The sequence below is a fragment of the Haemorhous mexicanus genome, chromosome Z (genome assembly GCF_027477595.1).
Source record: "Haemorhous mexicanus isolate bHaeMex1 chromosome Z, bHaeMex1.pri, whole genome shotgun sequence".
NCBI classification, from domain to species: Eukaryota; Metazoa; Chordata; class Aves; order Passeriformes; family Fringillidae; genus Haemorhous; species Haemorhous mexicanus.
The window spans coordinates 87,534,422-87,549,919 of NC_082381.1; the positions used below are offsets into that span (position 1 = coordinate 87,534,422).

Sequence of the window (15,498 nt, forward strand, 5' to 3'; positions counted from 1 at the left end):
CAGGCTCAGCCTCTCTGCTTGGCAGAAACTTCATTTTTCACCCAAAAATGTTGAAACGTGACTTTGAGAGATGAGCCAGATTTGGTTTTCTTGTGCAAAGGGTATGATTAGACCTAAAAGGACAGAGGCAAGGTTAACAACTCAACCAGACCCATCCAAGTCTGTGTGATTTATGGATGGATTACAATGAGCTGTCCTTCATAGCAAGCGCCTTTAAATAGCCATGATCATGCTATAAAATTATGTAACAAAACCCAATCGTTTTTAATAAAAATAGTCTTGCTTAGGATAAGGAGGTAGGGCCAAAGTATTTTAATGTCATATTTGATTGCTAAGTGAGTGCATCTTGTTTGCTTTTTCCTGCTGGTTGTGCATATAGAATTAAAATCAAAAGGCTAATAGATGAAAAAGTCGTTAACATGAAGGTTAATTAATCCCCAGAAATCAAATCTTTTGCTCTTGCTGCTACAAAGTTTTCTAATCAAGAAAATACATTTTTCAAGCAACAGCTTAGCAATACTTAGCAAAACTTTGCACTAGGGGTGGCCAAAAATACTCAGCAGAGGAGATGGAAATGATCTGTGCATAAAGACACACAGCTGGTGCATCAAAGACCCTGCTGAGGACAGTCAGCATCTGGTGAGCTGGTTGAAAACTCACCCAAAACATTTAATGATAAGAGCTTATAAAAATGCAAATACATGCCACTTTCTTCGGAGAGCCACGGAGCTGCATTTGTACGTGTCTTATCAGCCTCTCCTCTGTGACAAAGTGTAACATCCGCCCGAAAAAACGTCTGCAAACCCATTTGGGCTTAATATTTGGGGTAAATTGTGCCCACTGGCGTGATTTCTTACAGAACACACCGTGTAAGGGCCCTGTCAGTGTCTGTCAGTCTCACCCTTCCATCTCTGGTGCTGAATTTCAACCAAGGCAGGGAGCAAGACTGAAAGTGCCAGAGGGCAGGGTTAGGTGGGATATTGGGAAGAAGTTCTTCCCTGTGAGGGTGGGGAGGCCCTGGCACAGGGCGCCCAGAAGAGCTGTTCTGGATTGCCAAGCAAATTGTGTTCTATTTGCCATCTGTATGGCAGTGGTCTTCTGTTAAGTTTTCCTTATCTCTTCCACACCCAATCTTCCCTCCAGGGACACACCTGTTGATAAGAGGTCACTGAATGTCACTGCATGGCTGATAAGAACTACAGCATCCCATTGGGAGATGTGAGCCCAGGGGGAGGAGCCAAGCATTCCTACCCAGATATAATCTGGAGACTCTGGAACACCAGCATGGCTTCTCCACTGGATTTCCAGCTGCCTCTTCCACTGGATCTTCAGAGGAAGACTCCACCCTTCTACAGGATCCCTGCTCCAGCAGAACCACCCCTGGCACTCCAGGAGGGCTGCAGCCACAATTCCAATGGGACTGCTGCCAACACCCTGACCCACAGTGTGTCAGGTTGGGTTCTGACTCTGTCAGTGCTGTTTATTGCATTGTTTATTTTATCTTTTTATTTTCTTCCCTATTAAGGAACTGTTATTTCCTGCTCCCATATTTTTTTGCCTGAGAGCCCCTTAATTCAAAATTTATAGCAATTCTGAGGGTTTGCATTCTCCATTTCAGGGGAGGCTCCTGCCTCTCTTAGCAGACTCCTGTCTTTCCAAACCAAGACAGGAGCTGTAGCTGTTCCAGCCCTGGAAGTGTCCAAAACCAGGCTGGACAGGGCTTGGGGCAGCCTGGGACAGTGGAAGGTGTACCTGCCCATGGCAGGGTGTGGGACTGGATGAGCTTTAGGCCCCTTCCAGCCCAACCTATCCTATGATTCCATGATATTTACCACCATATATAGCAGTGGCTCATGTACTGCTGCCACAGCCAGCCCTGAAGCAATGGGAGAGCCTCAGGGCCTCTCTGCTCCCATAAGAATAGAAAATCCAGGGATACCCCTTTGTTTCAAACACCTGCCTTGCTGTGTACAACTCACTGTAAAAGGTTGTAAGGCAAGAAAGACCAAATAGCCATGAAGCTGTGAGTGCTAAGGAGAAAAATAAATACATTTAAAAAATGCATCTTCTGAGGGAGGTCAGACAAGCCTGGTTCTGGGGCTGGTCTGAGAGTGGTGCAGGGTGATGTGCAGAGCTTCTGTCCAGTCCTCCTGTCTCCCTTCTGCTTCTGGGAAGAAAAGGAAGCAGAAAGATTCCCTCAGATCATAAATAGCAGCCTTGAGATTGCTGCAACCAAAGTTTTTCTGGAGTAATGCACTCTGGCAGAAACACGTCCATATTACCTTGTAGAGAATGCAAACAAGATTCCCAGAAAAAGGCAAGAGGAGCAGTGAAACTCATCCCTCTGAAACAGAAGATAGGAGCTGGTGAACACAGCAACATGCACTAAGATATTTAGATGTTTAGACTGGGTACTTTGGAAAAATGTTTCATGTCAAGGGTGATAAAGCATCAGGACAGAACATCCAGGGAAGTGGTGGAGTCACCATACCTGGAAATGTTCTAAAAATGTGTGTGTGTGACACTTGAGGATGTGGTTCATGGTGAACATGGTGGTGGTGCTGAGTTGATATCAGGATTTGGTGATATTAAAGGTCTTTTCCAACAGTAATTCCATTATCCTATTTTCCCTTCAAGGGGTTGTGGCTGCACACCCAAACCTCATCAGGAGAGAGGGGCATGTACATGTCCAACAATCTGGACTCAGTAGTTCCGCACAAGAAACTGACTGTCCACCAAGGACAAAGCCAAATATCTGAGGGTGGTTAATCCCCATTCTCACCACCATCCAAAGAGCCTATTCAATCAGTTTTGAGGTAAGGAGAAATTGAAATTCATCACTATCACCAATCCTTCCCCAGTGTTGCCACACGAAGGGAAAATTGTGAGAGATTTATTAAAGACGTGACTGGGGAGGCAGATCTGAAACAAAAATCCCCGAAACCCATTCTGAGTACACAATACTTCACGAAACATCTAGATGGGAAGTCAAAAATTTAATTAATCTTTTCAGAGGGAAGGGACACATATCCCATATTTATCATCCTGCACCACATGCTCATGGAAACCTCCAAAGAGCAAGGCATTAGGGACTCAGTATTTCATTTTATCACCTGCTGGTGTCTGTGTTGAGCAGTAAAGATGGAAAATTATTTGCAAAATTATCAGACTCCCTCAGTGCCTCAGCGCTTCTCAAGGGAAATAACGTGCTTAGAAATACAGATGTCACCAAGATTAACTTCCAGTGCCTGAAAGGCATTTGCCTGCCTGACCTGAGTGCAGACCATGGCTTTGCCAAGTGACACTCAGCAAATAAAAAAGCTCACGTGAAGATCCAGACACCAGCTCAGACACCTCGGTGGCATTTCACTCACCTTGTCTGGGGGAAGGGGGAACTTCACTCTCCAAAATCTGACTCTCAGCCCAGCAAGGCAGAAAGACTTCTAAAACTGACAGTGTGGCTGTTTGTAGGGCTGACAAAATCTGTTCCTTGCAAAAACAATCAGAATATGCCCATGAAGGGAAAACAGTGGATTTTAGCCCTTATTATTTCTAAAGATGCAGTAAATCCCAGAGAAACCTGGGTTTTGTGGATGAATTTCATCACACCTTCTCAGGCCTGGCAGAGCACCTTGTATCTTGTATCTGGAAGGCCCTAAATTCATCAGCATGTCTGGGGGGTCTCAAAAGGCAGAGCTGAATCCCAGGAATTCAGTGGAATTCCAAGACCCTCTTGTCCTTCCCAGCTACGCCAACAGCAAGAACCTCTGCACAACTCAGAGGTTCTATTATTGTCTCTGAGGTCTACAGAAGTCTATATTCACCTTCAACAAAATTCTCATTCTCTCAGCTCAGGGCTAAAACCTGAACTTGCTAAATCAAAAGTTTAAAGGTTTAGAAAAAAGTGAGTGGGGTCTGAAATGCTCCTCATGGGCAGCTTTAGTGCTGACATCCTAGCAAACAGCATCCTCTCCACCTAAAAAGGTGTTGGTGGCAGCACCTATACAGACTTAGTGTAGTATTTTATCTCTCTGTGATGGACAATAGTCTCTTTATGGATTAAAATGTTTATTCTTCTAGCCAGATCTGTTGTGATGATGAAAAGATGACTAAAAGATGTAGAGTGAGAAAACAACTAAGTGATAAAATTACCTGTCTGCTAGCACTTCACCACCCAGAAGCAGATTTGGGTTATTAGTGCTAAGGAAAAAATAAAAAAGAAAACAAAAAGGAAAGCAGAAGATGAATAGAAATTCATAAAACCTTCATTCCAAGAGATGCTCCCTGCGATGTTTGTGCTGGGAAAAGGGAGGTCAGTACCTGCCCTGGCTCCATCTGGCAGGGCCCACAACCCAAAAACATCTTGCTGGGCACCCTTGGGAGCTCATAAGAGCAGAAGGAACCACTTCATCACAAACACAGAGCTGAAATCTGACACTCAGTACCACACAGCACTGCCGAGGCCAAAAATACAAGCTGTCAATACCAGTCTGAGGGAATACCAGCAGAAGGGCCATTTATTATTTCCCCTGTTTCTTCTGCTCTTTCCCTAAGTGCCCACTTCTGGGCACTGTCAGACTGTGGTGAAACATCTCTGTAATTCACTATGGCTTTTTATGGAGACTTTCCTGGAGCCAAGGCTGCAAATGCCACTGAGGAAAATGACGGATGCTGCAGGCTTTAGGAAATTAACCATTCTTTGATTGCTTGCTAAGCCGAGCAATTTGCAGTGTGATAGACAGAAATTATATCATCCAGTGTCAATTTGTCTATTCATTTTTCCCTCTCCACATGCTTCCTCCCCTTGATTGAATAATCACTAACAATAATCACAAGCATCTGGGGGAAGGAAGTACATCCATCAGTTTTAATGTCAGCAAGAATGAGGGCTGATTCCTCCAGCATTCACCACAGCTCTGCATCTTCAAAGTCATTTACATTTTCCTTATACCAGCACTAATACCCAGATTGTATTATTTTTGTTACATACTCCCATTTCAGTTTATAATCTAGGAACAATAGAATGGCAATTGGGAAAATACCCAGTTTCAAAAAATAGATGGTTGTTTCATCTGCTATCATGCATTACCACAAATATTTTTACATCTATGCTTTAATTCTGTGAGAATATTGATGGAAGTGCAAGCTCGAAAGACTGAGGCTGAATAAGACAGAGAAGATTCAAAGAAGATGATTTTATATGAAGGATGAAGACAGTAAAGGACAGAGCTGTTAGGAAGGTGTAAGTAGGCAAATCCCAGGGATTGCAGAGGCTTTTCAAAGGCTGTCTGTGCACAGTTTGCTACTTCCAGTAGTAAATCACCCTACCGTGTCCAGATATTTTGTAAACAACAGTCCAGAACATATACTGAATATTCAGTGATCAAAATACCAAATTCTCAGTTTGTATGGTTGCATAACTCTAAATATACTTTTATATATGTCTATAAATGATGCTATAGCATCATGTAATTCTGCAGTGACATTCTCTAGTTTTGTGAACCAGTTTCTACCAGCTGAGCTTCCAACTCCCCCTGTTCAGGGATACAGAACAGCAGAAAGTACAAAATCAGCGTCAAGGCACAATAAGTGGCCCAAAGATTGCCTTTCCCAGAAAACTGTTAAAGTGATTTGTTTATTCAATTGAATTTAATCATCTTTCAAACACAGTGACACAGACCAAAAAAAAAAAAAAAAAAACCAAACCAAAACAAAAAAAACCCAAACCCCAAAACCCCTGATTACTGTTCTAGTTATGGCTTACAGCAATTGAAAGGCTTTCTATCACAACCATAGTACAGCTACAGAAACAATAATAAGCTAAAATTACAAGGTGTAAAGTCGACAAAAAAAAGGTCAGCCAAAGGACACAAGAGAGTAACATCATCATAACATCATCATAAAACCAACATGACTCTGAATGGATTTCTCCACCCTCACAGCCATTGCCTTACAGAAATGACAAACATGAAACAGCTTTATTTTTGTCATAGCCCAAGCTCCCCTACAATGAAGACACAAAGTTTTACTCCAGTATTCCCAAAATAAGCATTTGTTTCCCACCAGGTGAAAATCAGGGATATATATACTCAACAGGCAGCAGTTGCTCAGTACAATTTACATGGGCTCAATGCAGAGGTTTGATCAGGAACCTCATGGTGGACAGCAAGGAGGGCCCAGAAATGAAGCAAAAGTCACCAGATTTTTGTCCTGTCCCAGACAGGGAAGGGATTTTGTTCTGTCTCAGACAGGAAAGGGATTTTTCTTCCTTCCCTCGTCTCTAAGAGGACAGGCTTGAATGCACACCTAAGTGTGTATCACTTGGCCAACACAATGCCAACAAACAGGGATTAATTCTGCCTGTTCCACACTGATAAGAAGGCAATAACCAGAGTCTTCACAAGCCTATGGAGCACTGGAGATACTTCAGTGTCTTTGTCCATCAGACAGTTTCAGGTACAACAAACACCTTGAGAACCAGTCAATGCAGTACCTGATTTTTCTGGCTTAATTTGTCACTGTTTTACATGCTAACACATTTTACAGTGATTAGTACAGTCAAAAATGTACATCAGCTTACCCAAAGATCAAACACTGAGAACATCTATGGCTTCTAAATAGAAAGTCAGACACATTGGTAACATATTTACATCTTTCAATCCTTGAAGCACTGAGGCAGATTTGTCTTACTTCAAGCTTCCCACTGTGGCCCAGTCCCTCATTTCTGATGTTTCTTGGATGCTCGGAGCTTTGGGGAGCATGGGAGGTGCTGACAGCCTGGGACCCAGGCTCCCTCAACCTAATGCCTCTTGTACATTTGGATTTCCCTTAAATTCATTTTAAAAAGCACTTAAGTACAATTTCAAATTTGAATAGAACCATTTTTTTTAAATTTTGTTTTTATATTTAATACAATGCAGACCACACAAGATGCCAAGCAGGCTCACCCACATTAGACAGGATGATAACAAGATGCAAAATGATAATAATCTGGGAGGGATTTTTGGGAGATGCAGGTTATTGGCTTGGCTTACAAGCACTGATGTAAGGCCTGAATTCTCTTTCTGCTGAACTCAAATGTGAATGTTGTGGTGGCTTCAAAGGTAGTGGGCTGCATCCTGCCTTGAACACATTCATATCACTGACAAATTCCATACTGGTATTTTAAAACAAGTAGAAAAAACCCTCTTTTCCTGAGGCCTGTGGTTCACATACATACTGCCAGGTACAGGGGGCTCAAGTATGATTTACACTACCACAATGAAATGCTTTGCATAGATGAGTTTGAAAAGATGAACTAATGACATCTGGAAAGGAGAGTGACAGCCACAACACTTCTGCTTCCAGAGAAGCTTGTTCTTTACTCACACCATTGAAAACATGGTATTGCTGCTGCACTGTATCTAAAGCATATTAAAAAGTGTCTCTGAAATCAAGTTGGGGGGGGGAAAGAGGCTGCTCATCTTGCCCATGATCAAGGCCCATTTCTGGAGCACACAAAATTTCTACACGCTTCACTGGATGTTGTAAAGGCCCTAAGCATAAATACTGATTTCTTTATTCCTGGAGCCTCAGCTCACTCCAGAATTTCCCAGGGAACTTGGCCCTTTAGGGATTGCCAAATTTTGCTGTTTCCTTTTTCCTATACTTGTAAAAGCTCCAAGGCTCTCTTCACACCCAAACGCAAGTGAAGCGGGGGAAAAGGCCAATTTCAGAGCACTGCACATTCACTGCCCAAGCAGACAAGTGCACAAGCAACCTGGCCTCAGAAGATCAGGAAGGACAGACTCCCTGCCTCTCCACCTCAGTTTCCCCCCAGACACAGCAGAGATTGCTCCTCGCTGCCAGGGAGGGCTGAGCAGGGGCAGCCCACCCACGCGGCTGCGTCACCACCAGCGCTCCCGCCTGCCTCCAAGGCTTGAGCAGCCCTTCCTCTGATTCACCAAACACCCACAGAGGGGACTATTCTTGGAGCTGATTTCTTTCCATCCACTACATCTGGCCATCCCGAGTCACCTTTAATTCATCAGCAGCCGAGCCTGCAAGAGGGTGGATTTTTCAAGGCTGGAGGAGGCACCCTGATTGCTGCAAGCTGTGAAATTTCACCTGCTGTCTCTGCCGTGTTATTCCAGGGCACTAAAGGCTCTGGAGCAGCATTGTGCTTGCAGCCTCCTACATTCCCTTCACATTGTTTCTCAAGGAGACCATAGACCTGCTCAGCATGGTGCCTCTCCTCCTTGAGACAGCAGCAGAAGGAGCTGCTGCTGTCATGGCATGGTTCTCCCTTTTGCAATTCATGAGCTGGCTTTGACAACTCTGCTGCAATCACAGGAAATATGCTAAAATATTATAATGGCCCTATCGCCATTGAAGCCATTCTGTCCAACAGCAAAGTTGGATTTCATGAATCAAAAGCAATCAGCTAAACTATTCCAGCTAAATACTTCCTTCCCTTTGATGACAGCACTGGCAGATTCATAAGCCTACTCTGTTGACCTGACAATGAAGTCAAAGCAATCCTAGTTCTCATTTCCAACTCAACTTGCATTGCCAGTGTATGCAGTACCAGGAACTTCTTAAGGGATTCTCCTAAATAATGCGAGGGATTGGGGATTAAACCATAACATTCTCTCTCTGCCTGTCTCAGGCTTCATATCCTCAGCAGCAGCAGAGCTGAGATTCCAGCTCGAGCTCAGGATGTGGTACCAGACAGCTGACAGCCTTTCTTCATGGACAGATCAGAATTATTGGTGGGGGGGATTTCTCTGGGGCCTGAAGACTTTTCTCTGGGAAAGCACAACATGCTACACACATCCTTTACTTGCAGCAAACACACCTGACAGTCACTTCTTATCACTCATCTATCCCGTTGTTCAGAGGTTAGGATTGGACATTTGGAGCTTAGACCTCATGGGAGAAGGGGAAACAAAACCAACCCCAAAGTCAGACAAATGATTGATGTCAAAATAATATTTTCTTATGCTCAGCACACAAAAGAATGATGGCAGAAACCAAGGAGGGTCCTTCTTTCTGCAAAAGCCCTTCTACATATGGCATTTCTGAAAAATGCCATAGTTTTGCAATCACTTTTTGAGCAACACCTGAAAAATGAATCAGAAAGTGAACATGTTGCAACATGTATTTCATCTCAAGGACTAATTTATATATATTTCATTAGTTATCTTTCTGGCTAGTGAATCACTCCTTAACTGTACAGCTATGTACACCTTCACAGAAATATCTGGGCCTGTTTCTGCAGTCCCTACACAAATAAAATACCCACCCACCTGAATGGGGGCTCTTTTCAGATAAATGTGGCAAGATTGGGCCTTTGGTGCATATGTGCAAGTAACCTGCACACACTTCTTAAAATCACTAAAAAAATATAGTAGCTATAGATTTATAAGCAATCAAAATCTTAACACAGTAACACTGCACTTATTACAGTGAATTTACATTGCTCATTTATACGAAGCAAACAGTGGAAAGGAAACATCTGTGACCCTGTATTTACAGATTAGCTGTAAATGCAGTTTTGCTTATCCTTTTGTCTGTCCAAAAGGATTCCTTGCAACTAAAAAGAGGGATTTGCACTATTTCTATCAACATATGGGTGCTTCTCAAGTGCTTTCCCATCTTTTTTGAAGTGCCTTTTGCAATGTGTCAGACTCCTTTCAGTTGATTTTGTTCACTTCCGTCACCATAGTAAAGAAAAATCTCTTACTAAAGAAGGTAACCTTAGCAGAGCAGCAGCAGCAAAGCAAACCTGAAGCCACTACTAGTCCCAAACTCAGGCAGAATAAGGAGTAAGGGCTCTGAGTACCAGCTTCAGTGTCATTACTGTTATCATAAAACTTAATGCACAGCGAGACGGCCAACCTGCAGTGTCACATTGCTCTCTAAATAGCACTTTCATCACAGCACTTCATTGTCAAAGCCCTTTGCACACAAATTTACAGAACACAGCAACGACAAGGACCTCTTTTGCATATTGAGTCAAGGAAACCATTTCACCTGCAGGTTGGTGGGGGTGCTGCCTATTTCACAGGTAGACGATACGAGGGGGTGCTCAACAACACACAGTGTAACTCTAAGACCTAAAACACATCACCACAAATAATACATTAAGCTTAAGCACTGGTCCTTCCCCTGCCCCTGGCTGGTGTTTTCCAGGTGAGTTCTGACACCTTCATCAAAGATGGTTTGCTGCTAAGGCAATCAAACCTCAGGATTGTAGTGTAAATAAAATGCACTCTCACCTACCATCCAGGTCACTGCTGGCCAGCAGGGACTTTTGAAATGGTGACCAACGTGCTTTCAAGTTCTTTGTGATAATTTTATCTGTAGTGTGAGCAACTTGCACAGCTCTCAGCACAGCACAGAGGCTTTTAAAAGAAGCTTTGTGCATTCATGCATTACAAAGTCAAAATCCAAGTCCATATTTGGATTTAAACCCTCTCCCCCCCCCTGCAAAAAACATCCCTCTTACAGAACTTTAAACTTCAAATCCTTGATCAAAGATCTTGTAATCTACATAAGACAAGACAAGGCAACAGCCCTAGTGCTTCAGACTAAGAACTTAGACAGGGAAACTCTGTTTGTTTAACTATGCCAGCACAGCTGGAACAGCAAACCTCACCTCCTGTGTATGCAGCCATACCAGTATGAAGGGGCACATGCCAGCACCCTGCTACAACAAAATAAACTCCAGCAACTTCTGGCATCTTTTCTCCTCTCGGATTTTGTCAACTGTAGCAGGTGAAAAATTAGGCTTGGCATATCTGACAGAGCTACACTGATGACATTTAAAGAATACACCACCAGCCCTTTTACTATCCTAATAACATTCTCAATATACAAAAACGCCACATTAAGACATTTGACATCTCAAGATGCATAATTTTAAAATAAGCTTCATAATCTAAGCCACAAAATAACTTCTCTGAATTTTAACTTCATTTCCTGACATTAACATATTACAGATACCTGAAAGTGTTAACTCAACCTGTACAACAGTGAATCAACATTCAGATACTTTTACAAAGTCTTTAATACAAATCAATGAGGAATTTTTTTTTTTCCTATCTTATGCTGAACCAAAAAAAATCATCTTGTAAAATATAACTATGTAATCCCCTTGCTCTTCATCTCGAGAAAACCTTGTGAAGGAGCTTGTTCCTTCAGCAAGGACTCCAATGTGATGCTGAGATGGTGGCTGTGGGAGGAAGTGCACACATTGCCATGTGTTAGCTAGCAGGAAAGCATCACAGACAAGGAAAAAGGAAGCACAGTCAGCAGAGAAGAACAGAAATGCAAGGTGCAAGAAGGAAGAAGAAACAATCTCTAAAACAATATCACAACATGATTCACACAGTTACCTGTTGTTGTGAATGGGAGTTCAACATTCTGTTCTATCCTGGTTGAAAAAAATTCATAAAGTGATTTTGTTTATTCCTAATACATCTATCTGCTATTTTTGATCAACACTTTGTGACATTACAGAACAAAGATTTAAAGTTATATATCCCCATTAAGCTATAATGCTAAAGAGTATTTTCAAAAATCTAAAGGCCAGAGAACAGAGTGTTCAACAACATCTGGCAATACCCCAAGGTACTCGATTCAGAAAGCTCTGTAAAGTCATATAATCTATGCTAAAATTCTCCACCTCTGTTTTTCCTCAAAAGTTTGGTGCTTTTCTCCATAGTGAAATGAGAGATATGTTAGTGTGCTCTATTTATCCCTAAATGTATTGTAAATGTGCTTCTTATCTGACTTGCTTTCCAGGACACCGTGTACCCTGGGGCACGGGAGTTTTGCTTCTCCTACACTGTTACGGACCCAACTCTGCTAGCAGGAAAGATGCTGGTGTCCTAGATCTTATGGGATGCAATGCCTTGAGGAAATTTATATCAAACAATTATTGCATAATCTCGGGGTGTAACAAAACCTCCCACACCTTACACGGCCCATCGAGCTCCCGCCACACTCTCGCAGTGTCCCTGTCAGCTGCAGGTCCCCGTGTGAACCCGCAGGATCCCCTTGCTGTGCATGTGGAGGAAGTTGAATATCTCCGAGGGCATCGCGTGGAAGCCGGGGCGAGGCTTCACGTTGTCGTAGTAGTGGTGAGTTATAAAAATCCCTGAGGGGTTCATGGGGAAGGCCCAGAAGCCGAAGAGGTGCACCTCCTCGCAGAGCTCCAGGGCCGCCGTCACCAGGATCAGCCCGGTGCTGACCCGCTTGGCCCGCACGCCCTGGCCGAGCCAGTAGCGCGAGACGTTGATGAGATACTGGGGGTGGAAGTAATAAACTGCCTGCTGGGACTCGAAGTCGTCCAGCACGTACTTGACGCGGATGGACACGTCCGTGTTGCGCGTGTTGTAGAAGGCCGGCAGCAGCACGGAGGCGTTCTCGTACACCTGGAGCACGTCGTAGAAGGGCTTCCTCCACTTCTCCAGCTTGTGGAATCTGGAGGGGAGAAGGTGTGAGAGATGGTCGGCGCGTCCCCGGCAAGAAACACACCCAACGGGCTTTCACTGAAATATTTCTGACGCGGGGATAATTGAGATGAGGCTTCCTGCCGACCGCTTCCCGTTATCAACGGGAATGTGCTTAGATTTGTAGCTACAGCATCAGCATGAAAAGTAGGGTAGAAATTACATACCTCTAAAAAAACTATTAAAAATATAACTATTTTTAAAAATGAAAAAATTTAATAATTTTTAAAATTAAAAAATAAAAATTTCATAACAACTTCGTAATAACCTTGTGGCCATTTATGATCATGTCTCGCTTCTCGCGGTGTTATTGGAAGTACGTAATTTTTCCAAGCTACATGGTGCGCCATGCAGTGCAGGGCTGTATAAAAAAGTGGCCAACACCAAAGCTAGAAAGTGCTTAAAATGTCTAACTGTAACAGTTCTAAAAGAAATACAAAGTCAAATTATTTCATGTTGCTTGAGAAAAGAAACACGTACCCCCATTGAGAAAGGAAAGCGGTAATGAGCCTCATGGTCCCAAAAATGTCACAAGGTAGCATTAGGGCTTTAACAAATTTAAAATTAAAATAACCTAGTCAATCCTGTCTATGGTAAAGTTTCACTGACATTACTTTAAAACATGCGACAATGTGTGTTACTCTATTTACTTGATGATAATTTTCCAAAGGTAATGACTGTGATTCTATGACTTCAGCATTTTGGGTGGGATCCAGTTTCTTTCACCCTGAATGTTTCTATGTTTGACTGGAACTTGCAAACAGAGCAGGGGAAGGATGGTTCTGTTGTTTTAATTTAATTTTAGCTCATTGCCTTTCCATTTTCTATCATCAAAGTGCAGGTTTAACATTTCTACAACTTGTGCATTCCTACAACTTGTTACCTATTCAATTCAGAATGAAATGTATGATTCTTAGTGATGGCATAAAGTAGGATTTGGGAAGAAATTCTGTGTAACAGAATTAAGTTGAAGGTAGATTTGGGAAATCAAGAGAAAAGAAAATACAAAAAAAACCAGAAATAACCTCTCAGTGATTATACTGGGATTGACAGTCACGACATCTGTCTTCACCCCAACGTCCATGAAGTATTTCTCAGATATAGGAGGCAAATTGCATCTGTAAAAAAGAGAAATTAGTAAGAAAGTTTAAAAATTTCTTTCACCTTTTCAGGACTAGTAAATAAAATTTGTTTAAGTATTTCAGCCAATACTAGAAACAGAGTGAGAATTTAAAATTGTATCAAAACGTGTTGATGCCCAAACTGCACAATAATCTAATAAGTTCTTGAGGGCTGTGTGAAATCCTCTCTTGTTCCCTCACCTGTGAGAGATGACCCCTCTTCGCAGGTGTAGCCAATGCTCATTTTGCCTCCTTAACAGCAATTTACCTATTTACTCTGGCAGTTTAGGATGCAAAATGGAATGAAGCTTCAAGGCCAATCAGCCTATAAAAATCAAAGGCTTGCTGAGCAGTAGCTGAGGTGTATTCAATAATTAATAAACTATATCTAAAACACTGCCTTAAAGATGCTTTGGTTTATACCCAGGAGAATTTAGGGGAAATGTTCCACAAGAGAGGAATCAATCCAGACCTAATTAATCCCAAACTATCTGCTTCACTTCCTTTTCCATTTATAAGCATCTCCCAACATGGTGTAATAGCAGCAATTCTGACTCTACAAGTTCACCACAGGACATCAAAGTTTTTGGAAGAAAACTTGTGAAATTTGCAAGCCTTGACTTTGCTAAGCCTCTATCCACCTTGGCCTTGTCCTAGATACATCATCTCACAAAATTTAGAGCCTCTCTCAAGAGATGCTGAAGTTACTGAAACACACACTCACAAGCTATCACTCTGTCTTTCCTTCCTAAGGAAATCCAGCTGAAAAAAACCTTCGGTATGTGTTTTCAGGGATAAAATGTGTGTTCTGAGAACTGGTTTTACACTCAGTTTAAGCTTGAGTTAGGCACCTAGTGACACTTTGAAAGCTTTTTGAAGTGACCTACAAGCCTCAATTAAAACCGTCACTGTTAAGACCCATGCATCTCAAAAATACTGCTGTGCCTAATTTTCAAAGTTGTCCTTATTTCTGAAGAACAGGACTTAGGAAAAACTGTGATGGTATTTCGGGTAAGAGATGCTTAGTGTTTTCACAATACCACAGTTCAACTAGCAGGATAATTTCTCAGCCAAAGAGAGAGGACAGCTTGGGGAGAAGAAGAATGCACAAAATTCCTCCAAAGTCCTTCTAACACTCAAAAGGTTCACATCCACCTTACAGATAGTCCACCTTTATCTGGCCAGAGAATTGGTTTTGGCTGTCCTTTTCACAGCCAATGCCATTTCTAGGACTTCCTTCTGCTGGGTCATGCCGCTCAAGTCCTTGGGCACCCCCACTACCGCCTAGCACTGGGCACTGTGCTGATTAGATGATATTTGAGAAGGGTTTTCAAATATTCAGCTTCAATGTTTCTGAACAGGAAATTCACACCAGGATCGAGAGTGACTGCATTTTTTGAAGGTGACAATGCCTTATAAAAATGGTCCCATCTGCACAAACTGTACTTTTGTCACAAGACTCCAAAAACTCATCCCCACCAAGAGAGCAGTCCAATCTCTAAATTCACCTGGTGCTTCACCACAGAGCTCTGCTCTGGCCAGTAGATGGAGACAGACAATAACTACTGGTAAATGCAACCCCGGTGTGTGTTTTATATATTCTATTGTACTAAAACTAATTGCTTTCAGAATTTACCTCACAGAACAATCCCGGCTGCATGCTGCTGGCCACAAGAAAAGATTTCCTCAAGTGTCCTGAAGGTATAGCTGAATGTAATTAGGGCTCCATAAACAGCTTGTGAAATGTTTTATATAATTTCACTGGTGGCCAAGATAATGATTCCTGATAGTTTGGTGGACTGGAAAGCAGATGTATTCAGACCTGACCTTGAACACAAGTTTTACTTTAAAACTGACCTTGAGTTTTAAAACACTGGCAC

The 15,498-nt window shown here is 42.4% G+C and overlaps 1 protein-coding gene across 4 annotated transcripts in view; it reads right to left on the reverse strand.

The window, feature by feature from the left end:
* Positions 1-5,601: 5,601 nt before the first annotated feature.
* The window catches only part of ST8SIA5 (ST8 alpha-N-acetyl-neuraminide alpha-2,8-sialyltransferase 5), a 70,257-nt gene continuing 60,360 nt past the window's right edge, over positions 5,602-15,498 (reverse strand). For all 4 annotated transcript variants that reach the window (XM_059873152.1, XM_059873150.1, XM_059873149.1 and 1 more), the window contains 2 exons: positions 13,523-13,615; positions 5,602-12,468 (listed from right to left, as the gene is read on the reverse strand). In XM_059873152.1, the coding sequence (XP_059729135.1) occupies positions 12,006-12,468; positions 13,523-13,615 (556 nt within the window). In that variant the 3' untranslated portion in view covers positions 5,602-12,005. The remainder of the gene's footprint in view (positions 12,469-13,522; positions 13,616-15,498) is intronic.